Source organism: Panthera pardus, unplaced genomic scaffold (genome assembly GCF_024362965.1).
Source record: "Panthera pardus isolate Hobbes unplaced genomic scaffold, ASM2436296v1 HiC_scaffold_10, whole genome shotgun sequence".
In the NCBI taxonomy this organism is placed as follows: Eukaryota; Metazoa; Chordata; class Mammalia; order Carnivora; family Felidae; genus Panthera; species Panthera pardus.
In genome coordinates, this window is record NW_026526655.1 from 43,363,346 (window position 1) to 43,388,922 (window position 25,577).

Here is a 25,577-nt window from a genome sequence, read left to right on the forward strand (position 1 = left end):
GGTTTCATGTGAACATATCCATAGAAATATACTGGAAGTCCTACCATATGTAGTTGAATGTCATTGTAAGTGAGTTCACTGCAACATGCTTTTTGATATTCACAGGAATATTTCCCCTGAAATATTCTCCAGAAATACAGCTATAAATAGAAAAGGCTGGTGACACGTTGACATATAAAATGGGCTCCCCTCACGGGCCCTGGCAGTCCAAAAAATGATCCACTGAACTTTGTAATCAATTCCACAAGAACCTAATCACATAAAAGGGCAAAACTACTGCTCTTATCAACATCATTCTTTAAAAACACAAGCACAAAATTATTACATTCTTGGACTTCAGAGAAGTTTAATCTTATTTCAGAACAATGATAATGGTGACATATTAAAATACTTCTGTTTTATTGGAAACTGGGGGGGGGGGCAGTTACATCAAGAGTAGGGCCAGTTAACTTCAGCTACAACACCATTCACCTACAAACTGAATTTGATTTATAGGTTACTAGCATACACCCCTAAGTTGGAAAGATTTTCTGAAATCATATGCAGTTAGTTAAACCCAGAAACTGAAGACAAATGCGATTCTGCTGGTAGATATTATACAGGGTAAAAATCCTGACTCAATGTTTGGTTCCTTCCTTTTATGAAAATCAGGATGCAAATCAGAACAAGTGAGTAAAATGGGAAATAAAATCCTTTAAAAAAAGTAGTTCTAGAACTTGTTTAGAATTCTTGAAATAGAACATCTTAAATTCATACTTAAATTACTTCTTAAGTACTTCAAAAATTACTTGATGAATATTCAGTATAATCAAAAAGGTTAATTCACTAAAAGTTTACAGGCTAAATTTTCAGGGGAAAATGCAGATTACTCAAAAGCAGAACATACAGATACTGCTGATGCTGTTTAGATTCAGAGTCAGTGGCTTCCTGGATGGTAAATATTTAAAAGAAGATGAATGGTTATAACAAAAATAATAAAGAGGAATAGTGTCAAATAGGGGCCTAATTATTCCTAAAAGACAATATGGATGGTACCCTAAGGTGATGAGTTATTGAACAACAGGAAGACACAATCTTTACACTGCCCGAAAGTTGTTCTCAATGGCAAAAAGTTGTTTCTGGGGCTCAGTCATGTTTACTTACGCATATCTTGCCTGAAGCAGTAAGCACCACTTTGAAATAAACCCTGCCCTACATTAAAAGGCATTTGAATCTAAAGTTCTCTTTAACCCGAATGAGCCACTGCTGGTCTTAATTGCCAAAATCTGTACTTTTAATGCAAAACCCTTTGGTTTCTAAGCTGAACAATTAGAATGGCAGTCACTTTGTAGAACACTCTGCTCCAGGAGCCATCGTTGGAGCAGAATAGGCAGACAAAGGGGAACAAAAGCCAGATATCCCCTGGCTGGCCACTGTAGACCATGGGTCAGCTTTTAGCTCAACTACTGTAACTCTGTCTCATGAATTAAAAACAAAAAACAAAACACAAACTTCATCTTCAAAAAGATAATACAAAATAGGACTTGGATAACAAAATGTCTTATTAGATGCTTTAGATACTTTAAACCTATTATTTAAAGAAATACACAACAACATCAGAAAATATTAGTGTACAGGTTTGTTCTCAAAAAGAAATGGAATTAGGCAAGGTGACACTGTAAAAGACTGTGCAGACCATAAGCAAGCATCATCAATCATTTTCTCCGGGTTAGTAAGTGCTAGGCTTCATTGAGTTCACCGTGGACAGAAAGAAGGGGTGGGGAAGTACCTTCAGTCCAAGCCAGTAAGCCCAAATGACAGCGACTGCATGCTTACGCCTAGCCTCCTCCTTCAAGCGTTTCAATTCCCTTCGAGCCTAGAACGTTTTAGATAGTAAATAAAAGAGACGGCCCAATGCAGACAGCACAAATGACCAGAAGAAGATACCCCACCAAACAGAAGAGCCAACTTATGAATAAGGATTTCAGAATGATAGAAGAATAGGGCATAATCACTTAAACCCAAAGAATCCGCATAAGTCTGGTGCAGTCCTTTGTATGTTTAGTGCACTGAGCCTCTGTTCCAGAGGAAGGCAATCTATGTGGTACTGGAGGTAAGCCACGCCTCTGCCCCCCTACTTCCAGTTTTCCCTTTTTCCTCCCTCCTCATTCTCTCTCCTTCTTCTATTCTCCACACTCTCTCCCTTATCCAAGCCTTAGAGCTGTGAGTGGCACCTAGTGACTTCAGCAGACTTCCCTTTGCTGCCAGTACCCAGGACTAGAGAGTCTAGGAATTCCTGTGTTCATTCATTTGCACGTACAAAAAGACAACTCTTGCGAACAACCATTTAGAACATGGAAAGAATAAAGTTGTTTCTTTCCCATTAGCAAATTAGAAGTAGCACATATCAAAATTCAGTGTGAGCTAAGGCCCTGGACAGTGAAATACACTGAAGCAAGATAAAAAGTGAAACGACTTATGGTTTAAAAATTAATCTTAGGGAACAGTCAATCTGAAGCATGCTACTTTGAAAGATGAAACATGCAGTGATCTTTCACCACTTTTGGTACTCAGACTAGGAAATGGGCTACTTCAGTGGGGAAACCCCAGGGATAACTGTCTAAGAGTCCTTCTGCCTCAGCTAGGACATTTCCCTCTGATTACTAAAGGAACTAGCCTGTTCGTCACAGATTTTTCAAGGGGGGGACACAAATGAACAGCTCTGGTAAGTTTTTTTGGCAAATTAAGATCCTTATACAGGCAAATGTTGACTTTTCTCATTTTTCTCACAAGATGGACTTATAATGCTGACAAGGTAAACTTAAAAACATAGGATTATATTGATATTTATGTTTCTAACTGGAATACACATTTTTAGCAGAGATGACCTTTGATTTTCTAAGTAACAAAAACATCTAAAAGTCTCGTCCCTTGGGGTATGTGAAATGTTCACAGAGCCCACGACTCTGCCTGGGGATTAGTGAGAGTATTTCAGGAGGCCTTTGTTTCTGAACACAAACAGCTGAAGCTGAAATTCTTGGGATTCTTCAGCGGCAATGATAGCTAGCTTTGCATGAACACAGCTTTCTGTTCAATCACAAATGATCATTCTTTTCGCATACAATGTTTTGCTTATAATAATCAATGGCGGCCACAGTGAGCCTAAAAAACAATTTCATTCGTGGATTAATATTTTTTAAGGCATGCGTTAAAGGTGTTCTTCCTGTCACCATGTTGCAGAAGACCAACTGAAGCCCAAATCTTAACATTCCCAACATGCCCCTCCAACCCCCCACCCAACAAAAATATCTCTAGAAAACTGCTGGTATATGCTGGGGGGCGAGGGGAGAGAAAAGGGAAGAAAAAAAAAAAAACAACGAAACATGCATGTTACTTGAGGGGTTTTTTGTTTTTGTTTTTGTTTTGTTTTGTTAAAGAGCAACTGGACCAGTGCCTCATTAATAAGCAATTAGTCTTTTTGGTCTACACATGCTTAGGGCCCCTACTAACGTGCACTACTACACTACCACATCCAGGTTTATTCGATCCGGCGGCTAGGACATGCACCGGGGTGAGGCCCTGTTAACTGTAGGCATTCACCCCCTGACAGGCTAAAGATACAAACTGGTTATTGCCGATTCCGGGACGGAGTAACGGGATGTGCGAATCAAGTACCTTAGATCCGAGCCAGTAAGCCCAAATAACTGCAATAGCATGTTTATTCCTAGCCTCCTCCTTCAGCCGGCTCAGTTCCCTTCGCGCCTGTGATGCATTTGAAAAGGAGTTACAGAAAAGTTTAAGGCAGGAAAGGTTACTGCTGGTTCCCAAAGGAGAGAGAAGAAAGACACCGGTCACCATCACACAGCAAACGCGAAAGCCTGTGCCACCACCCCACACCAAAACGTCAGAGAGAGAGAGACAGGTAAATGCGTGCTCAGTAGCTTAAGCCAGTGAAACAATTTCTGACACCCGCCCCCGCTGCCTTCCAGGGGGCAGTGTCTGGCCTACCTGGGTACCATGCCAATAGGCCGCGATGGTGGTGGCTGCCTCCTCACAGCGCTTTTGGTGCTTCAGTTCCCGCAGGATTTTTCGGGCCTAAGGTGAAGAATCACCCAGAGAAAGTAGGAAGTTAACAAAAAGTGAGATGCCATACTGGTTGAAAACATACTTGCAGAGAACAGTCATAACATCCACTCTCAAGCGAAAGATCTATCGTTGAAAGGAAAAGGGGACATTGCTTATTCGGCCTAAAGGGACTATGAGAAGGCAGCAAATAAAGAGGTCACTAAGCACAACAGTGTGGCCCCCATTCAGACCGAGACAGCGGCCTCCTGGGCCCTAACGTGGGACATGGAGAAATGTGAGCACGAGCCATAGAAGCTGGTGCACGTCAGATGGAAGGAATAGCTCTCGGGATGCGGTTGGAGGATCTCCAGTGCTCCAAAACCCATTTACCACCTTCATCATTGTTGTACACGACGTCACCTCAGCTGTACTTTTTATGCAAAAGAGATGTTTAAAAACTTGCTAAAGAAAATCTCATTAGTCCAAAACCAGTGGCTTCTCCCGGGCAGTTACCAGAAACTGATTTTATGGGGGTCCGGAGGACATGTTGGTTGGGAGGTGGGCTCGGAATGTCTGAAGGCTCTAGACTGGAGACACGGACCCATGATCCAGTAATAAGGTCAAAGAAGGACTTGCAGGCAGTGATTTCACTTACTCTATGTGCTTGCATTTATATTCTGGCATTTACTATCGCACAGCCGCCAAATTGACCCATGGCCTAGACAAAGGTCGATGGATGCTACTGCACTCCCGGCCCAATGTTGTACCCTCTGAAGGTGTTCTGGGCCTGGGAATTGTCTTGAAGTAGCTCCTCTGGATTAGCCCACTCCGCAGAAATCTCCCAGTAGGAAAGTGGTCAGAATAGGCTCTGAAGGTTCTTTGACTTAGAGCAGGGACAGTAAACTTTCTGCAGAAGGCCAGATGGTATTTTTGGCTTTCCCGTTTATAGGTCTCTATCACAGTTACTCAACTCTGCTGTCAGAGCGCTAAAGCACAAGATGTATTTACACACAAGATGTAAATAAATAAGCAAGGGTCTGTACCAATAAAACTTTATTTATATGAACTTTGTACTTCTATTTGTATACATATTTATATACATTTTATATTTGTATATATATTCATATGAAAGTTGTATTCCATATAATTTTTACATGTCATGAAAAGTTCTCGCTGTTATTTTAAACAATGCTTTAAGAACATAAAAGCCATTCTTCCTTCTGGGGTTGTACAAAAACAGGCATAGGCTATGGACTGCTGACCCCTGAACCAAGCCTTGCAGCCAGGATCTGGAACTAGGCGATGGGTACACTGTGATCCCGACTAGAATGGCCAGAGCTCAGGATGTTTTGATCATGACAGGGCAGCCCACAAGATGGTCACCAGGAAGTTATGGAAGGAGTTGGGCTGGGCAGGACGCACAGGTGCGGAGGCAACAGTGTTGACAGACAGCCTTCTGGACTACCACTTCCCTTGCAAACGGGGGGCAAGAGGATATTGAAATCATGTACGGTATTATTTCAAGACTTCCTGCTTCGAGAACAAAGCTCTTGAGAAGAGAGCCAGTTAGAAGGATGCGGCCAAGACATGGTCACAAGGGCCCCAGTGTAGCCCATAATATTTATTCTTTCCATCTGACTGTTTACAGGGTAGGCAGGAGATGAGGAGCTCCCCCCTGCAGGGTGACCTTAAAGACATCATCCTCCTTTGTGAAGAACCTAAAAACCCCCAATAAATAAGGCTCACTTCTTTTAAACTCACCTTCCAACCCCGGATATAAGACTGAATTACCAAGGCAGAACTCTTTATCTGTTGATACCTCTTTTGTTGCTGTGGGACAAAAGGGGGAGATTGTTACCAGTTCTGTTTACACATCTATAATACCTACTACTGCAAGGATTGAGACAGAGTACTTGCTCACTTAGTGCAATTAACCCTTAATCTCCCATATTCCTCCTGGGAACCAATATGTAAAGAAACCAAAATATCAAACAATCCAAAATTATTACAGTTAATCCGGAGTATGTTTCAAGGGTGCTAAATATAATTAAATGAGTATCACTTTAATTGAACTATGAGGTTATACAAGTGACTCCAACTCCATTCCTGCACTCAAGGACTTGCACTGGGTATCAATCAGCAATGTAAAATAGAAACCACATCCTGGGAGGGTCAAGCGAGCACCAAGTAGGTTGAGATACAGCCAAAGTTACTTCTAGGCGGCGAAGGTTAAAGAAAACCCAGTGCGGCAGGCCATGCATGTGGGCACGGCAAGATCAATGCCCAAAGGCCCTTTTTACTTCTACTCGGAAGAGTGGAGGCCACTGGAATACCATCCCTAGAAAAGTGAGCTCGTATTGTATTTAATGTGGAATATTCACCGGCATGTCGGCATCTGTGATGAAATTTCACAGCTTTTCTAACCAAGCCATGAAGTCATGCTGTGCCTCTCTCACTTTGGAAATGCTGGATTGCTCAGCTCCCTTTTCTGAGGTGGGACACATGCCTTCCAGCCCTCTAGGCTAGATTTGGGAAGCTCAGAGGACACAGAGTGATGTTATCAACACATGAGCAGCAGAACAAAAAGAGAATGCCAGACAGAAAGACAAAGAGAACCCTAGGACTTTGGACAAATCACTGCCTCCTCTGGACTTCGGTTTCCTCATCGGTCAAATGAGGAGCTAGAAACTCCGCAAGATTCCTCACAGAGTAATATTCCGTGGCTATAGAACAAACTATATCTATGATATCTGACCATCACTTCTGACATGCATCTGATACCTTGATGTTTTCTTCTGAAGTTCCTAAATGGCTTGAAAACAACTCTATCTTACTTTAAAATTCATCTCACCCGGGTGGCTCAGTCAGCTGAGCGACCAGCTTTGGTTCAGGTCATGGTCTCACGGTTTGTGAGATCAAGGCTCACGTCAGGCTTGTGGCTGTCAGCACAGAGCCTGCTTTGGATCTTCTACCCCCTATCTCCCCGTCCTTCCCCCACTCATGCTCGCTCGTGCTCTCTCTCAAAAACAAACCTTAAAAAAATTCGTCTCATAGAGCTATAAAATATAACAGAATATGGATTTTAAAATAATCAGCAACTGAAAATGGACATTCAGAAAATCTTTGAGTTATTCGATTGAGAAAAAGGGTTGAGTTTAATCACTAGCTTGGATAACATGTAGTTAACTGGTTGAGATATTTAGTTCAAATTCTAAAACAGATGTAACTAACACTAGAGCGAAATTAATACCTTCTCTAAAAGTTGGGCTTATTATTTGTTTCTATTCTCCCAATTAATACTAGTTATAACTCACCATCATGAGCTAATGATACATTATATGGTGGCTCCTTTTTTCACTTGGAGATATAAAAGTTCTATATAGGGAGGGAAGGTAAAATAGCACCTGCTCTCTTCGTTCATTGCTTTGTTTATTCTCATCCCTCTAATGAAATGCCCCCTTCCAGAGGGTATTCCTTGACCATACTATCCAAATTTATATCCTATCTCCTCACTATTCTTTATCTCAGTAATCTGTTTCCTTCCCAGCTGACTATAGTCTATAATTGTTCTGATTATTTACTTGCTTGCATGCATATTGCCCCTCACTAGGTATGAACTCTATGAGGTCAGGCATCAGTTTTGTTCATGTTGCTATCCCCAGAGCCTGGCAGAGTAGGTATTCCGAAAGCATTTGTTGAATTCAAGACAGATGAATTCACTACACTTTCCAACTTGGATTTTCTTAATGATCTGCAAACAAAAAATGACGAAAAGGGTTCCCTGACCACTGGCTATGTGTTGGTCCTTCCTTTCTCAGGCAAATATAAAACAGAGCATTATGAATCTGCAGAAGAGCCAAGTGCCATTACTGTGTACACAGAAGAGCATCCATCACAGACAGGTTAGTGACAACAGTCCTCTGTGCCTCTGCAGAATACATATGAATGAATCTCCCATCGTGGCTGGATAGGTTCATACGTGAACAGCTGTAGTACCATTGGCTGTACCCTTTCAAACCATTTTAAGGATACTCTCTTAAAGCTGAAGCAGTTTTTTTCCTTTGGCTTCATCATTTAAATATCTCATTAATTTCTCAAACGTGGACATACTACACTAAAATGTATTACATGGGAATAGGTCAGCAAAACTGTGTCCTGATTATATACTGCTTCATAGCAAAACTCTTCCAGAGCAGAAAAAGAGAGTATCCTAAAGGAGATGTGATTGCAAATTCAATTCATCTTCCGATTCTTTAGAGAAAAAGCACAGAATGAAAAAGCATTCAGAAGTAGTGTTCTTATCACAAAATTCACTTGTGAGAACACAGCCTAAGTTTAAGCCAGCCTAAAGGCAAACCTTCAGATTTCCCTCAAACTTGTTATGCCTCCAATGAAATATCTATAATCAAGTAAGGAACAAAATTCCCAAAAGAAATTCCATGTCAATTAACTAAACATACTTTATTTGTAAGTCTTTTCCCATAGATAATAGGGCCAGCAATCTGAGGACTAAAGGAAATCCAATCCTTTCACCAAATCCAGAATTCTACTAAAATGTAGCATCAGTTTTCTGGAATTAAGCCACTTTCAGTGCTGCTACAATACATGGAAAACAGCCAATTATTTTGGAAAACTGAGCCTACCCCATGAAAAGGGTTAAATGACACCATCTCTTCCAATCCGATGAGCAAATTCAAGATTTAGATTTCCCTCTATGTGGACCTATATCACTGGAAGGCAGTGTGATATACTCAACTTGAGCTATGAAATAGTCCTGGATTCAAACCTCATCTTTGCCACTTAGCAGCTGCGTGACCACGGGCAAGTTACTCAACGGCTCATGCCTTAGTTTTCCCACCTTTAACAAAGGTACCACAAAAGCACTCAATTTATGAGGTTGCTGGGAGAACTGAATACGTAAAACTTACACGCAAAGTACATAACAAATACTAGCCAATGAGCATCATTCTTACAGAGTAAAAGGGTGGAGGCTCTTACCGCGTATCTCCTGTACCAGGCAGCTATCACGATTTGGCTTTTTCTCATTAGTAGGAAGTGGGTACGACATTTCCACCCCCGATAAATCTTCTGAATGAGAGTGGCCAAGTCCTCAAGACGCTGCTTCCTCAGGTCTTCTAGCTTGAATAACTAATAAGAAAAGATAGCTGGATTTATCAAAACTCTACCAAAACCTTATGAAATACATGAAAGACATCCCCAGGTGGAAAAATGTCATGATGTTAAAGTCAACCCCATTTGAGGAAAAAAATGAATAACTGTCTTGATTATAGATGATATGGATAATAACCCATGAGAAAACTCTTTTCATGAATTCATACAAGATCACTATTTATCTTAGGTGATATAGAATTTATGACAAATCAGAGAAGGGCCGAACTGGGCACTTAGATTTACCTTTACTCTACCCAGGAGAATGCAACTGTTATGGCAGGGAAGTGCTGATAAGGTCTCTGTTTAACAATTCAAACATTCTTCCAGATTCTCCAAATTTCCAAATTACCAAAAACACTGTTGTACTAGTTATACTTCATGCTAATTCATTTATAAAAAAATGCTCCCTTGGACGTTCCTAAGTAGAATTTTCAGCTTAAAATTTTCAGCTTAAAATTTTTTTAAATATGAGTGCTTTCATGTACCTCAAAATAATAGGGCTGGCTTTCCTAAAATTATTGCATAATTCAGGTATTATAAATACAGACTGAATTTACCTCCAATTCCTATGAGTTAAGAAGGTTTTATTGTTGTAACAACAGTTCCTTTATGATTTATGAAGTGTTGTGCAATCTAAGATTTTGATGTTTCATAAACAAATACACATGTTCCTTTAATGCCCCCTACTTGCCCATCCTCTCGGACATTTGCAGAAAAAACTGAATGAGGCACTATCGGCAGCATCTTGGGTAATGTTATGAAGTTAAATATCCTTTAAGAACTTGCCTATATGATTATAACATAAGTTCAGTCTGTAAAGGCTTGGGTTACATACTGTTCTTGGGTTCCGGATGAATATCTTTGATCTACCAAAGGAGTACTCTTCCACAGGAATCTCTAACTCATTAAAGAGAACCTCCACGCCAGCCCTATAAAAATAAATAAAAATAGTTTTCTGAGTTACAAAAAGAGGTTATCTTCTCTGAAATCACAGTATCAGGTTCTCAGTGGTATAAAATAATAGCTTTATTTCCAAGTATAATTGGTCTTTTAGTAAGCAGCCTTCTATCAAAGAATCTTCAGACTGAATTCCACGAATTAAACCAAATCCAGTTAACACTAAAAAAGTAAATTTGGGTTCAGAACTATGCAGTCTAAGACAATAGGGTATTAAAACCGTATCTTGATTTCATTAGCAGAGGTAATCTTTGAATCAGATATACCCATCACAAAGCACCAACCAGAACCCAGAGGGTGTGTAAGAAATTCACATCTATTTTGAATGCACATGGTTAATTCTCCAAAATATTTTGAATATTGCGCCTCCGTGTCTCACAGTGTGGGCAGGACCCAAGAAGAGAGTGCTAAGTGCCAGACCAATGGGGTGTCATGAAGCATAGGCCTTATGTGGTAGGAGCGAGGCCTGCCTGAACTTGGCTCTCACTTCTCCATCCTGGACCCCGGTTTCAACAGCAATTTCTAACTAAACTTTATCCCATCAACCTATGGCCTAGGTGCCAGGCAGGGAGTGAATACATGTTCTGACCTGGAAATTAGCAGTGGGAACAAACAGTACCCACATTCTATATCATCTGTGTATTGAATTTTGTAGCAGAGACCCCATCATATGTCTGGAGTTCATCTCCTTGTAGTAAAGGGTGAGTGTCTAATACTATTGATGTCCCTATTAAAGGCCAGTGCAGCGAGAATGTGGACGCAATACCAGTACAGTGAAATCAAATCCCTAGTCTCTGCACGGGCCCGTAAAAGAGGCATGTTGGCCTTCTTGTGGCAGTTGGGAGAGCTTCTACAACCTACAGAGAAGGGGCAACTCCTCTGACTGGTGAGACCAGAAGAAAGACCACCAGACAGGCAAAGCCCACTTTCTCTTCTGCAGCAGCACCCCCCCCCCCCCCCCAACCATCACACACATTCTCTCTGCATGTGGAGAGCTCACAGGGGCTGCTCCATGGGATGGGCCTGTAGTGGTCCAGTGCTCTGTCTGGGACTGGAGGGCTAAGTACAATTCAGGGAAGATAAACTGAAAGCTGCATGGCCCAGATTCTGCCATATTCTTCAATCCCGCTTTATCAGCAATAACACTGACTCTCTGAGTCCAATCTGCTCCTATATCTATTTCTCCATGGGTGCGGACCTCGTGCAAAGAGAAAGACCCTCACCCCCACCTACTGTCTGTCTCTGGGGTTAATTCCCTACAGAAAAAAACCAAAAGGGTGAGAGCACTGATCCAAGATACCTCTAACTCCACCCTTTTATGATTCTACACAAATATACTTAGCAATTACAGATCCCTTCCTACTAACTTGCCACAGCGTATTTTTAAAATTCGTGGATTGGATAAGCCCCATCCAAACTTTACAATCGAGACCTCTATAATCAATCAATAATTAATACAAAATGGTATCCTGATGGAAGATGGTCCAATACAGAGGTTACATCCAACTTTCCATCAAATTCTGTATACTAACAGCAGGTGAAGAAAACAGCATGTTATTTGTATCCTTTATAACTTCATTATTAAATGTAACCAATGAATTTCTTACCTTGCTGGTCCTTTCCAATGAGGCCATGTTTGTTTACAAAGCATTTTGTATCTTTCTAGGCAAGGTTCATAGGCCTGCCTGAAGGCATAGCCTGCCCTCCTGACTCGGACATTCTCCAAAAGTCCCAGGTACCTGATCTGATGACACACAAGAGCCTCGTTGAAGATGTGTGCCGCTTTTTTATCATTTGGTTTGATGCACCTAAAAGATCACAAAGATTTTAGGTTTTAAACTCTGTCTCTTATGGATATATCTGTCTGTGTTTTATAAAATATAGTATATAGTTATTTACTGCTTGGGATAATTATTTATTATTCTTGCGTAACCTAGTCATTTCTTTTGAAATTATTTCAAATCATTTTACAGAAAATACGTGACATACATGTGAGTTAAAAAAGAATATAATGCCAACCCATACAGTAAAATGGATGAGTATCACTGACATTTTGTTGACTGAAATAAGTTTGACATAAAAGAGTACACTTTTTATGTGAAATTCGAGAAAAATAAATCTATGGCTAGAAACCAGTTTGCTGTTACCTCTGGGGAGAATTAGGGGTACAGATCAACAGGGAAGGGGCATAAAGGAATCTTATGGGATGATGGAAATGTTTTATATCTTGGTCCAGATGGGGTTAAAACTTAAACAAGCTGTACAATGAAGAGTCATACACTTTACTGTATTGTATGTGTATTAGATACTTCAGTGACATTATTAAAAACACTGTTGTCTCCCTATAACCCCATATCTCCCTCCTTTTCAAAAAAAAATTTTTTTTAATGTTTATTTATTTTTGAGAAAGAGAGAGAGAGAGACAGAGCATGAGCAGGGGAGGGGCAGAGAGAAAGGGAGACACAGAATCCGAAGCGGGTTCCAGGCTCTTAGCTGTCAGCACAGAGCCTGATGGGGGCTCAAAACCACGAACTGTGAGATCATGACCCGAGCTGAGGTCAGATGCCTAACTGACTGAGCCACCCAGGTGCCCCTCTCCCTCCTTTTTAACAGGGCATTTTGCTGCTCAAAGAAAGACAACATTTCCCAGCCTCCTTTGCAAGCAGGTGTGGCCATGTGATTAAAACTGTGGCCACTAGGATCATAGCAGAATTAATATATGGCACTTCTGAAAGTGTCTTTAAAAGGAAGGGGCTTGCATTCCCTTTGTTCTTCTGCTAACCGCTCGTTGGGAATGTAGCCATGGTGGAGAGCCATCTTTGACAATATGGATGAGAGAAACACCCTGGGAATCACAGAGCCACATGTAACTCAGAAGTTACATAAGAAATAAATGACAATCTTGTTTAAGCCATTGTTATGTTTGGATCTTATGGAAGCAACCTCTGTATCTTCATTAACACTGCTGCTAAACATTTATGGTTACATTTGCCTACCTACAACTGCTAAATAAATTCTACACACATATGTAATAGGTGAACAATTAAATCTTATGACCTCAGTGTTTTTATGCTTCTCCTTTAACATTTATAAAAATAATGTCCACTCTTTGGCTTAAAAATAGACAACCAGGGGGTGCCTAAGTGGCTCAGTCTGTTAAACGTCCGACTTCAGCTCAGGTCATGATCTCATGGTTTGTGGGTTCAAGCCCATGTCTGGCTCTGTGCTGACAGCCCAGAGCCTGGAGCCTACTTCAGATTCTGTGTCTTCCTCTCAAAAGTAAATAAACATTAAAAAAAAAAAAATAGACAACCAGATCAGTGGAACAGACTAGTGTGTTTAGACTTAGACTCTTACATGTGCTTTCAACTGAATTTCAATAAAGACATCAAGATAACTGAATAAAAAATAAGAGTTTTTTTTCTTTTCAATATATGATGCCAGAGCAACAGGTTATCTATATGGAAAAATATGGACCTTAATATGAAATTTGAAACTACAAAGACTCTAGGAAAAAATATGACAATATTCACAAACTTGTAGTTCATTAAGACTTCTTAGAAATACATTAAAACCACTAAAAGGGAAGGGGAATGAAGGAACAATTCTGGGGTAACAGAGTGTTCCATATCTGGACCAGGGTGGTGGTTGCCAAAGTGTATATATACACTGGTGAAAAAAATAACTGAGCTGTTCACCTAGGATCTGTGCATACCATGTCATGTAAATTATTATTAAGTAATGATTTTTTTAAAGTCCACTTAATTGAGAATAACAAAAGCAACTGACCACAGAAAATTTCCTTTTTTTTCTTTCTTTTTTGAAACTAGGATCTTTACCTAATATATGCTCCAACCTGACTGACTGCAATCAAACCAGGGGATTCTGACTCTTTATATTTGTTACTAATATCAATATTTGGTAAACAAGCCAGACACAAAAATGTTCTTCATGCTAGTTTCCTCGCAACTGTATTTGCAAAGGCAATTATGGAAGGTATGTGTGGGTGTGTATGCATTATATGAAATCTGACCTGTTAGACACACATCTCCTATTATCTAGTTCACCAAATACACACATGTAAAACTCTAATCCTAATTGGTCTTTACTGAATCTTGAGATCTAAGATGCCCAGAAAAAGAAAAAAGAGACCAGATGCTTCTTAAGGAATTCTTTCTGTTGCTTTGAAAAATGTAAGATTGTCTGGGGAGTCATTCCTTTCTTCAAATCTACAAGTCTCCTAGGAAAGAAAGAGGCACATATTTTCTAACACCAAAGTTCTAACTAAAGCCCCACTTGCTTTAATGCTGCATTCTAAGTTAATGTAACAAGAATCCAAAACGAATCCAATAAAGAGTATTATGCAAAACCCTTACCAGAAAGAAAGTCTACATTTCTGAATTTGTCATTAAACAAAAAAGAGATACAGAAAGTTAAGAACCCTAGGAGCCAACAATGCGATTTCATTAAATATCTATTCCCATCCCGCACCACACTTTTTTCCCCCATTCTGAAATTCCTTACTTGAAGGCAGGTAAAGGGCACTGGAGTATTTTTTAAGTAAACCCAAGATACCACATTATTCGACGTGTAAGAGCTTCAGTTATCCTCTGCTGGGGCTAATTCAGATTAAGGCAAACAGGAAAATGATCTTCCTTGAAAGTGCCTTCGTGATGAACTTGTCAGAGAATTTTATGTGCCAAAAATACCTAATGTAGTTTGGATTCTTGGTCTGCAGGTTTTTCATCAGCGTGGCCACGGATGCCTTGAACTGAGAGCCTGCTGTAGGAGGCCTTTTCAGGTTGATCTTGGCTGGGTTCCCTTCCGGGAACAAAGACTTGATGAGGGTGTGGCTGGCCTTCCACATGGCTTGGGACAGGTCTCGATACAGAAGGTCATTGTTTTTGTCAACAAATCCTTCCACCTGGTACAGCACCTACGAGTAGCACAAGAGACTCCGCAGCTGATAAACTGTACTCCAGAACGTCATATAACCGTTAAAAATATTCCAGGACTATCTCTATTGCCGCCTCCTCTTTCTCCATCAAAAAACCCCCGACACATTAGTCACACTCCTAATACCGAATTAGCCTCCAAGTTTAAATTCCATCTGTCTAAATCACAGAAGAGTTCAAAATAAATTCTATTACCCTTCAGGATTTGCAAGAATAAACTCCAAAAATGCTCTCATAACATTTTCAAAGGATTTTAGGCTTTTTTGGTGTTTGAGCACATTTTTGAGGTTTTACTTTTTTTTTTTTTTTTTAAGTTCACATATGCCAATTCTAGTCTTAAGTAGATAGGAGAAAATAGAGATAGCCCTGATATTTTCAGACATCCTAGGTGAGCAGAGAAATTGAACAGAAAAGTATCTTTTAGTAACATAAGCTGGGGGGGGGGGGATAAGTACCAAGTTCCAACTTTTTGAAATTAACAGTAATTCAGATACTATATACTTAATTTTTACTAGCTACATAATTGAGAATGTTTTCCTCTTTGAAGTTTGTAATCTTATTTAGAAGAAAGGAGGTATTAATGTCAATCAATACTTTCTCAGGACTCTGAAAATCAAGCTACGGTCAAATTTGTTTTTAACATTTTTATGTATCTTAGATGGTATAAAATTCCCTCACAAAAGCAAATGAATAATGCTTTTTTTAAAAAGTCAGTATTTCCCCACTGTTGTTTCAAAATCTCACTCTAATAACTCATAATATTTGTGTGCTTGTAAAACCTTATTGTAAGTCTTTAGTGTCTCCTAATTTTTACCACCACGTCTCCTTTTATTCATGTTGACAGATCTATTTTTATAGGATATCTCAGAGCTGAGAAACAACAAAATCGACTTTTAAAATACATTCCAACTCTCTCATGAAGTCCACTGGCTTTCCTCTCAGCTCTGAGTATTAGTAAGATTTTGCTCAACATGACCCAGATTCTACTTCTACTGAACATTTACTGATTCTACTCTTCTAGCAACTCAGCTTCTCCTCACGAGTTGGCACTGGTCAGAACGCCACCTCTGAGGCACAGCTTCCTCGGGGGAACAGCCGCAGGCCCGCTGAGCGCTCATGGCTCCCCCATACCTTGCCGGCATAGTGCTGAATTCTGAAACAGCTATGAGGCAGGGATGTGTCATTGAGAAACCGAGAGCTCTTGCTCATCCGGCTCTCGAAGTGCTGGTGGGTGGCACACACTTGGTTGAGCTTCTCCAAGAAGGTCTCGTCGGTAACCGTGCCAGGCCTCAGGCACTCCTCATCCAGCATGGCCAGGATTCCGTTTGTGTTCTGCGAGAAAGGAAGTAAAAAGGTTTCCTTCCTTCCTCACTGTATTGTTTTCATAATGATTCCTAATTACACCGTCAAACACAATTAAAAAACTTAGTCACGAGAAAATTCCGTTCAGTTACAACGAAAAGCAAGCAATCAAAACAAGTAACAAAAAGCCACAGAAGTCGGTCCCCTTCCACAGTGTCCCAGGTGTGTGTGTGATGTTGGGGAGGAGGGGTCTGTATCAGTTGCCCTCCCCATTCCCTTCCGCCCTCAGAACAGGACCTATGGAGTCACCTCAGCCACCTCAGCGGGCTGATGACTGCAACTCACATTGTTCGAAAAAGGCAAGTCAGACCTCATATTCAAAACACATTCAAACACAAATCTAAACGTCAGAAACTAATGTGACAATGCTGTCTCTACAACATGTGGTCATAAATCACAAAGCACAGTCTTTTCTAAGGCCATTATTTGATTCATAGCTTGAGAAGGAAATTGGTTTCAGATGTTTTCAAATTGTTCATGTGTTCAAAATACGGTTTATTTTGTAGTGTAGTAAAAAAAAAAAAGATGTGATTTGGGATCAATGCAATCAAGCTGTATTTCAAGAGTATCTGTTTAGAATAAAATTCGTATTCCACATAAAATTTCAAAACGGGTGTTGAACATGAGTGAGAATTTGTTATGTATTCAGACCCTATGATTGTATTTATCCCAAGAGCAGCCAGCTCAGTTAAAAGGAGTAAAAAATCAGGAATCTTCTACTTTGCTAAATAAAGGCCGTTGTTCCTTGGATTGCCCCTACAGGCTCATATGTCTCCATTCCCAAGAGAATAATCCACTCTACTGACCATCAGCCCCACCCACATCCACCAGGCAAGAGTCCCGGGTTCCTCTCTCCTTCTCCTCACAAGGCCGGGACATCCTCTGACCAGGATTTGTTGATTCCACACAAAACCCAGGGGAAGTGTGGACTCTCAGGAATCAAGTATGTTCATAACAACCCCAGAGTAAACATTACTTTTAGGTAACGCTGGAAGGAAACATTTCCTTTATGTGCCCAGGCTCCTATGTGAACACGAGTTTCTTCAAACATATGTGCAAGGGTGCTTAGGGCTGAGATAATCTAATTAAACTAAGTGTATGAACACTGTTTTCTCTTTTTTTCCTTCTTGAAGGGAAATAATTAAGTTCAAGGTTATTATTTATGAAGGAAAATGTGCTAGTCATGACTTCTGGAAGTCAAGTTCCCACAATTTGGGTTCCACAAAATTTACCAGGAAAACTTTCCAGTCAGTCTACTGATTTCCTAGATATTAGAGTTCTGAACTGCTTACATGGAACATTAGTGTTCACACTCCAACACTGTTCAGATTTTTCAAAACGAAGTTTACTTATTAATAGAAAAACAGTAACGCTTCAGCATATTCAATTTAATTAAAGGTGCAGCTTTCAGGAATATCTTGAAAACTGAGAGAAGAGATAACTGGCTAATTATATAATTTCCAAAAGGTCTTGTGAAAGGCACTTGTTGGGACATGTAGTGCCTGTGATTCTATTCCTAAAACACAGCACTCACCTACCACTGACAACTAAAACCACTGTAGGACAATAAAGGTTATGCATTGTTTCAAATAACTTTGTTATCAAAGCCAGGAGTGAGAGTAATCCTAAGCATAAAATAAGTTTTTCCAGGTTTTCACATACAAATCAATCTTCCTGCAGTCAATTCATTTATAATAAACTACAGACAATGATATAAAAATAAAATATTTAGTAACCTTTTGGAATCTAAGACATATCTAGTAATTTTTTAGACTTCAAAAGCCTTTTCACATATATACAGACAAATGTGGTCACCTGAAAAATCCTATGGCTCTTGGCCACCTGCAAAGTCACACACAAGACATCCCCCGCATAGGTTCTCTGAACCAAGGCTAGGTCAATACTTGAGCCACTCCTGGGGTCCTACTTAACTCAGCTCCCATGACTGTCCCTTCATCTTCCTTTATCTTAACTTGAAGGGCATGTTTTTTTGTTGTTCTTTATTTACTTTAAATTTTTTTTAAATGTTTATTTATTTTTGACAGAGAGAGAGAGAGAGAGACAGAGACAGAGACAGAGACAGAGCATGAATGGGGAAGGGGCAGAGAGAGAGGGAGACACAGAATCCAAAGCAGGCTCCAGGCTCTGAGCTGTCAGCACAGAGCCCAACGTGGGGTTTGAACTCACAGACCGTGAGATCATGACCTGAGCCGAACTCGGACGCTCAACTGACTAAGCCACCCAGGCGCCCCTGTTCTTTATTTACTTAAAATTTTTTCCCAGCTGTACTGAGATATAATTGACATGTAACACTGTGTAAGTTTGAGGTATACGAGGCGATAATTTGGTACCCTTTCAATATTGCAAAATGATTACCACCGTAACCTTAGTTAACAGCTCTATCACATCACATAATTACCATTTCTTTTTCGTGATGAGGACATTTAAAAATTACCCTCTTAACTATTTTCAAATACATAATATAGCACTGTTAACTGTAATCACCATGCTACACATTACATCTCTAGAACTTATTCATCTTGCAACTAGAAAGTCTGTACCCTTTGACTGACATCTCCCCATTTCCCCTACTCCCAGCCCCTAGCAACGGCCATTCTCTTCTGTTTCTTTGGCTTTTTTAGATTCTACATATAAATGATGTCATGCATTTGTCTTTCTCCGACTAACTTATTTCACTTAGTGTAATGCCCTCAAGGTCCATCTGCGTTGTCACAAATGACAGGATTTCCTCCTTTCTCGTGGCTGAATAACATGCCATTGTATATACACACATCTTCTTTATCCATTCATCTATAGACGGACACTTAGGCTGTTTCCATATCTTGGCTATTGTGAACAACCCTGTAATTAACATGGGAGTAAATATCTCTCTCCAAGATCCTGATTCCGTTTCCCTTGGATATATTCCCAAAGTGGAATTGCTACCATCATATGGTAGTTCTATTTTTAATTTTTTGACGAACCTTCATACTACCTTCTGTTATGGCTGCACTAATTTACATTCCCACCGGGAGTGCACAGAGGTTCCTTTTACTTCACATCCTCACCAATAATTATCTTTTTGGTAATAACCATTGAACGGGATATGAAGAAGCTACTAGAGTTTTAGAAATGAAATGGATATTTGATTTGGCGAAAACCTTTTTTTTCAGAGCCTCCTCTGACCAGTGCTCATATTCCCAGGAGCCGCGGACCGGACCTGGGTTACCAGTATACAGAAAAGAATGATGCATCTAAGGCATATTAATGCCCTAAAGGGCTCTGTGATGCGGCCACAAGATGAGCACAGGAAATCCTAGCCAAGGATCAAAATGTCCAGCTGTCTATATGTGTGTTCAAGAACTGTGTATGATTTCTCATGGCTACAATAAAGTCTCTAGAACTCCACAGCTCTCAGAAGTGTCAAAATCATGAAGACACCAAGGCAGTGAGGTCTTCTGTAAGCAGTAAATTATTACTGAGAATTTTTTAGAAAATTATACCTAATACTCACATTTTCTATCAGGTCACAAATGATAGCATTATTGAAGTAGTCAATGTGTGTCCATTCTATGCCCTGAGAAAGAAAGCAGAACAAAATCAGATTCCATACGATGATGATACTACAACACTACCATCTATAAAACAGACTCTGCCATCTTAATATATTTCACTTCCTCTCTGAATATTTCCTTTACACAATAATGCAGCAAATGTCATCTTCCGGTTCCCAAAACTTCCCTAATTGTAGCAGTCCGCCATTGACACGATGTGACTGAAGGAACACCCTTGACCTGTTCTGAGACTGCCCCTCATTCCACTCTGCCATCTGTGACAATTTCCCATGCACTCCCCTGGCTCTGTGCCAAACACGGACTCAACAGGCCCTTGGGTCAATATTACTCTGTGTATATTTACAATGTTTATAAGGAAATAAGTCAGAACTTGATCCCAGGAATCTAGGGCCTACATTTTTCTGTTCTTGATTTGTAATCACAAGGAAAAAATTAATTTTAGAGTCAATCCCATGTTGTAGGGCAGTTGACTATTTCAAATGTAAAAATATCCCAGTGCTAAGACAAAATATTTTCAACATAAGGAAAGACACAAAAACCAACCCACTGGTTCTAATGCTAGCTACAAAGCCAAATCTGTGAGGCTAAATGTAATCGTTCTGGATCTGTTTATACTCTGCCCATAAGTGTAAACATTTATTTTTCCTCTAAGGGGAAGAAATTTGATTCATACAGCAAGCTAGGGATCTTCCTATATATTCTTAGACGTGTCTCAGACAATCTGTACAAACTTTTAAGTTACACATCAAAGTTGGGGCAACCTCTTTATGGTGAGAAGACAGGAAGGGAACGAATCTGGCTTTTAGGAAGTTTACGTTAAAAAAGTGCCAGAAAAGTATAAAACGTTTCTAAAGCATGATGATCATTCTGAAAGAAAGATGAAATATTTATGATGTAGCTTTCAAGTAGATGGGTCATTTTACTAAGTCACTGGGGATAACAATCACATTAGAAAAATCTATATTGAGGCAAAAAAAAAAAGGATTCAGTGTCTTTAATGATTTACAACTATGCTATAGAAAATGAAGAAAAATAGGTAGTATCATTATTCACATATTAAAGCAAATAAATGAAAAGGAAACAAAAATATAATACAACATATGCAGAATATAATGATTTCTCCTTTTGTCTGAAATAATTTTATACTTCCAAAAACATTAACTATTTAAGAAATGAAAGGATGAAAACCAAGTATGGTTTTACAATTAAGGATACAAGGACTTTGTAAACACTACTTCTGATTACTTTCAAATTACATTGAGATAATCAATACACAGCACCTGTACAACACCTGGCAATACAGTAAGAGCTCAATAAATATTACCTGTTTTTATTATAAAATTTTAGGAAATCAGTGCTTTTCAAGATTGAACAAAGCCTCAAAATATTTTCAAATTTATAGAGTGATACTGACTTTTTGGGTATATAGTTCTCATAAGTTTTGGCAAATGCATGGTGTAATGTAACCACCACCAAAATTTCCTTGTTTTTCCCCTTGGTAGTCACACTCTCACGACTCCCGTCCTCTGGCAATGACCAACTCTTCTGTCTCTGTCACTTTGCCTTTTCTGGAACAACATATCATGGAATCATACAGTATGCAGACTTTTGAGTCTGGCTTCCTTCATTTGGCATTAGTGCATTTGAGAATCCTTCATTTTATGGTGTTTATCAATTGTTTGTTCCTTTTTCTTTCCTTTTTTTTTTTTGGACAATGGAACGCCATTTTTATTTTATTATTTTTTTCCTTTCATGTTTAGTATGTTTTACTCTGGAAAAGCCATGATTAAAATTCTTCAGATGAGCACATGATCAAGTATTTGTTGGCTTAAAAAATTTTTTTTTCAGTAGAGGTGACACACTGTTACATTAGTTTCAGGTGTACAACCTCATGCCCCAACTTGTCTATACCTTAGTCTATGCCCAACACAAGTGTGGCTGCCATCTGTCACCATGCAACACTACTTCAAGACCATGGACTATCCCACGCTGGGCCTTTTATTTCTGTGACTTATCCATTCCATAACTGGAAACCTGTATGTCCCACTCCCTTTCACCCACTTTGCTCATCCCCCACCGCCTTCCCTCTGGCAAGCATCAGTTTGCTCTCTGTGTTTATCAGACTGCTTTTTGTTTATTCATTTGTTTTGTTTTTTAGATTCCACAGGAGGGAAATCATACGGTGTCTGTGTTTCTCAGTCTCATTTCACTCAGCATAATACCCTCCAGGTCCATCCCTGGTGTTGCAAATGGCGTTTCTTCCTTTTTTTAAAATTTTTTTTAGTGTTTATTTATTTTTGAGAGAGACACAGAGCACAAGTGGGGGAGGGGCAGAGAGAGAGGGAGACACAGAATCCGAAGCAGGCTTCAGGCTCTGAGCTGTCAGCACAGAGCCCGACACGGGGCTCGAACCCATGAACGCAAGATCATGATTGGACGCTCAACCGACTGAGCCACCCAGGCGTCCCGTGTTTGTTCCTTTTTAATTGCTGAGTAGTGTTTCCTTGTATGGATGTCACAGTTGTTGGTCCATTCATCTCAGACTCTTTTTTTTTTAAACACACTATTATTTTACATCATTGCACTAGAATCCACCAGGACTCAAGTCAGTCAACTGATGTTTACTGAGCATCTACTATGTGCCAGGCATCGTTGGAGGCACTAGCAGCAGAGCAGCAAAGATAATCCCAGGTAGCTTAGATGTCATAACAAATGGGTTTTTAAGAGACACAACATGGCTACACTCAGATAAATCTGATTTTAGGATCATGTTTAGATAGGCTTCGAAATCCACAATTTGTATTATGAGTATAAAAGGAACATTTAAAAAACATATATTTCAACATTACCTCCCGTATATACTCTTCTTGCTCCTCTTTAAGAGTAAGTTCAATGAAGATCTGTTGTAGCTTTTCATTACAATAATTAATAATGAACTGCTCAAAGCTGTTGTCCTATATGGAGAAAAATGAAAACGGCCTTATGAACCATGCACTAGCTGTCCCACAGCAGCGATGCTCCAACAGCTCAATCCATAAGAGACATCACACGCCATCTCGCAGATTTAATTGCAGCCCAGCACACAGCTCCTGGGACACCGAGGCCCAGCACACAGAGGGTTTGCACACCGCAGGCACTCAAGAAATGGCTCACGAGTCAAGTGAATGAATGAGGTATACACACGTTATGCAGTATTTGAAAGATGAAGACTTTTAGTTGACAGAGAAGCACTCTACATGTGGTTAAAAAAAAAAAAGTTTCTCCTAAAGGATCAGAAAAGGAACAGTGAGCTTTAGAATCTCTGTCACCCAAGTTCTCAATCTTCCATTCTCAGGTGAAACTCTAGAGCCCAAGAAAGTCTTCCTGACCTGACCACTTATTGCCCCCTTCTGAGGTCAGCTCCCTCATTCAAACTCTTAGATACCAGCACTTTTTAAAAAATCATGCTGTGTGTATATACGTGTGTGCGTGTGCATATGTGTACACATGTATTGATTAGTTTCAGCCTCATCTGTCTCATTAGACTGTATGTTCCTTAAGGGCAAGGGCTGACCACGTGTCTCTCTTGCTGACCAATGTAACCCCATGCCTTGCACAGGACTTTGCACCTAGCAAGTTCTCCACACGTACTTGATGAGTGAATGAATGAGTGAAGTGCCTAAAAAATAAGAGACCCAAGGGAATCAGCACATCAAAATCATCTCCCCAGCGAGAAACAATCTCTCTTCTCTCAGAAGGCTCACCTATTTATCACCCTTCGGCCCCTCAGCAGTTTCTCTTCATGTTAGAGTTACCTCCTATGAACTCCGATGCAAGATCCATACCTAAATCATCTCTGAACAATCCGCAGGGTTTAATGTACTGACATATATACTGAGGGCACAAAATGCATGCGTGTGGAATGAATACAATTCGCCAAGAACCACACCATTCCGGAAGAGGTAGATCTGGTAAGAAAACATGTTCTCTTCACCTCTATCATATGTCTTTGCAGACAGGAGATGGCAGCCATGGGAGCAAGGGATGGTATGACCTCACCACTGATAAACCTGACTCCTGTCCCACCGAGGTGGCTATTCCTGGCCTAATGAGCTAGGAGTGTCCAGGCGTGAAACTGAAGCTCGTCGCTTCCTGTGAAAACACAGAGCAACTGGCCTTCGAATCTCTCCGTGAGTGACGAAAGCAAAAAAGTCACGCAGTATCTGACCACATTCTTTGCAGGAAGTCAGCTAAGGGTTTCCTATCACCAGTGATGAACTAATTAATCAGGGAAAACTTCTAACTCTAAACCTTAAATGACACATACACACTATCACTGACTAATCTTTTAATGCTAAATCTGGTCAAGGATAAAAGCTATTTTGTTTTTTGATTTTAATGTTGCAGGTTCTTGCTAAAGGGCACACGCTGATTTTCAAGACGAACACAGTCTTAGGTACAAAGGGCCTTCCCCAATACTCATTTTCACATAAAATTTTAAAAGGTATGTGTTCTAATCTTTGGAACTTAACAATTTTTGTCAGAAGCACAAGCCCATCTGGGATAGACGCCTTATTATGATTATGGTCAGGATAAGGTCATTTCTCAATGAGGAAGTCTAGGTTTCTTAGTTTGGTAAAATATATCCTTATATAATACCACTACCCCAAATTAAACTTACAAATAAAATTAAAGTTTTAATGGGTTTCCATGAAATTCATGGAGTAAATCCTTCCTGTTAATTTAATAAGTCTATGCTCATGGAGCCATTTAAGCAAAATGATGCTGAACTTCATATGGTAACTAATGAGGAAAAGGAAGTGGAGAATAAGTAGTGTCCTTGGACACATCACATGACCATGAACAGCTTGAAGTACGCTCTGCAACAGGACTATGAAATACACACAAGCAGGTTAGAAATCAGAGGCAAAGCTTCACAATTACAACGCCACTCAAGGAGTAAGTTAGAACTCAACTAGATTTCCCTTCAACATTTAAAGATTCCTGTATGAATTCTCTATTTCATATCTGCACACAGTTAATCAATGGCCATTTACTGCAAAATCCACACAGCTGGAGAAGCCATTAACACAGGAGCATGCAACAGACTGTCACTGCAAACAGTTCATACTTACTGCATTCTGGTGCAAAAAGGGACAGATTATACAAAATGCAATCAGTTCTTAATTTGCCATAAACTTCTAACAGTAAACACTTATCGACAGTTATTCATTGGTGCAAATGACAGATTTTACCATTCGGGCTATGTTTCTGATTGGCATAAAACTCCAAAATCAAGGCACACGTCCAACCAGTTCAAACCACAGGTCTACAATACCTACAGGTGGTGTCTGAACTGTGGTTCTGCGAGGCGTGAGCTACGCAGGATAAAAAGTCTGACTCAGACAATATCTCATGTGACTTGCTTGAAGTCCCAAGGCTTCAGGATTTAATGCGTCTAATTCTGAATTATCAGGAAAAACGTGTATGTATAACCCATCGCCCCAGGGAGTCAGAGACAGAGGCAATTAGC

The 25,577-nt window shown here is 39.9% G+C and overlaps 1 protein-coding gene across 4 annotated transcripts in view; it reads right to left on the bottom strand.

Annotated features, from left to right (window-relative positions):
* The window catches only part of MYO1B (myosin IB), a 187,584-nt gene that overhangs the window by 19,911 nt on the left and 142,096 nt on the right, over positions 1-25,577 (bottom strand). For 2 of the 4 annotated variants that reach the window (XM_019462617.2, XM_053906815.1), the window contains exons 14-24: positions 22,915-23,019; positions 20,005-20,067; positions 16,260-16,460; positions 14,883-15,109; positions 11,781-11,981; positions 10,052-10,145; positions 9,043-9,192; positions 5,806-5,874; positions 3,988-4,074; positions 3,655-3,741; positions 1,769-1,855 (exon numbers count right to left, since the gene is read on the bottom strand). In XM_019462617.2, the coding sequence (XP_019318162.1) occupies positions 1,769-1,855; positions 3,655-3,741; positions 3,988-4,074; positions 5,806-5,874; positions 9,043-9,192; positions 10,052-10,145; positions 11,781-11,981; positions 14,883-15,109; positions 16,260-16,460; positions 20,005-20,067; positions 22,915-23,019 (1,371 nt within the window). The remainder of the gene's footprint in view (positions 1-1,768; positions 1,856-3,654; positions 3,742-3,987; positions 4,075-5,805; positions 5,875-9,042; positions 9,193-10,051; positions 10,146-11,780; positions 11,982-14,882; positions 15,110-16,259; positions 16,461-20,004; positions 20,068-22,914; positions 23,020-25,577) is intronic. The other 2 variants (XM_053906817.1, XM_053906819.1) reach the window with 2 other exon arrangements.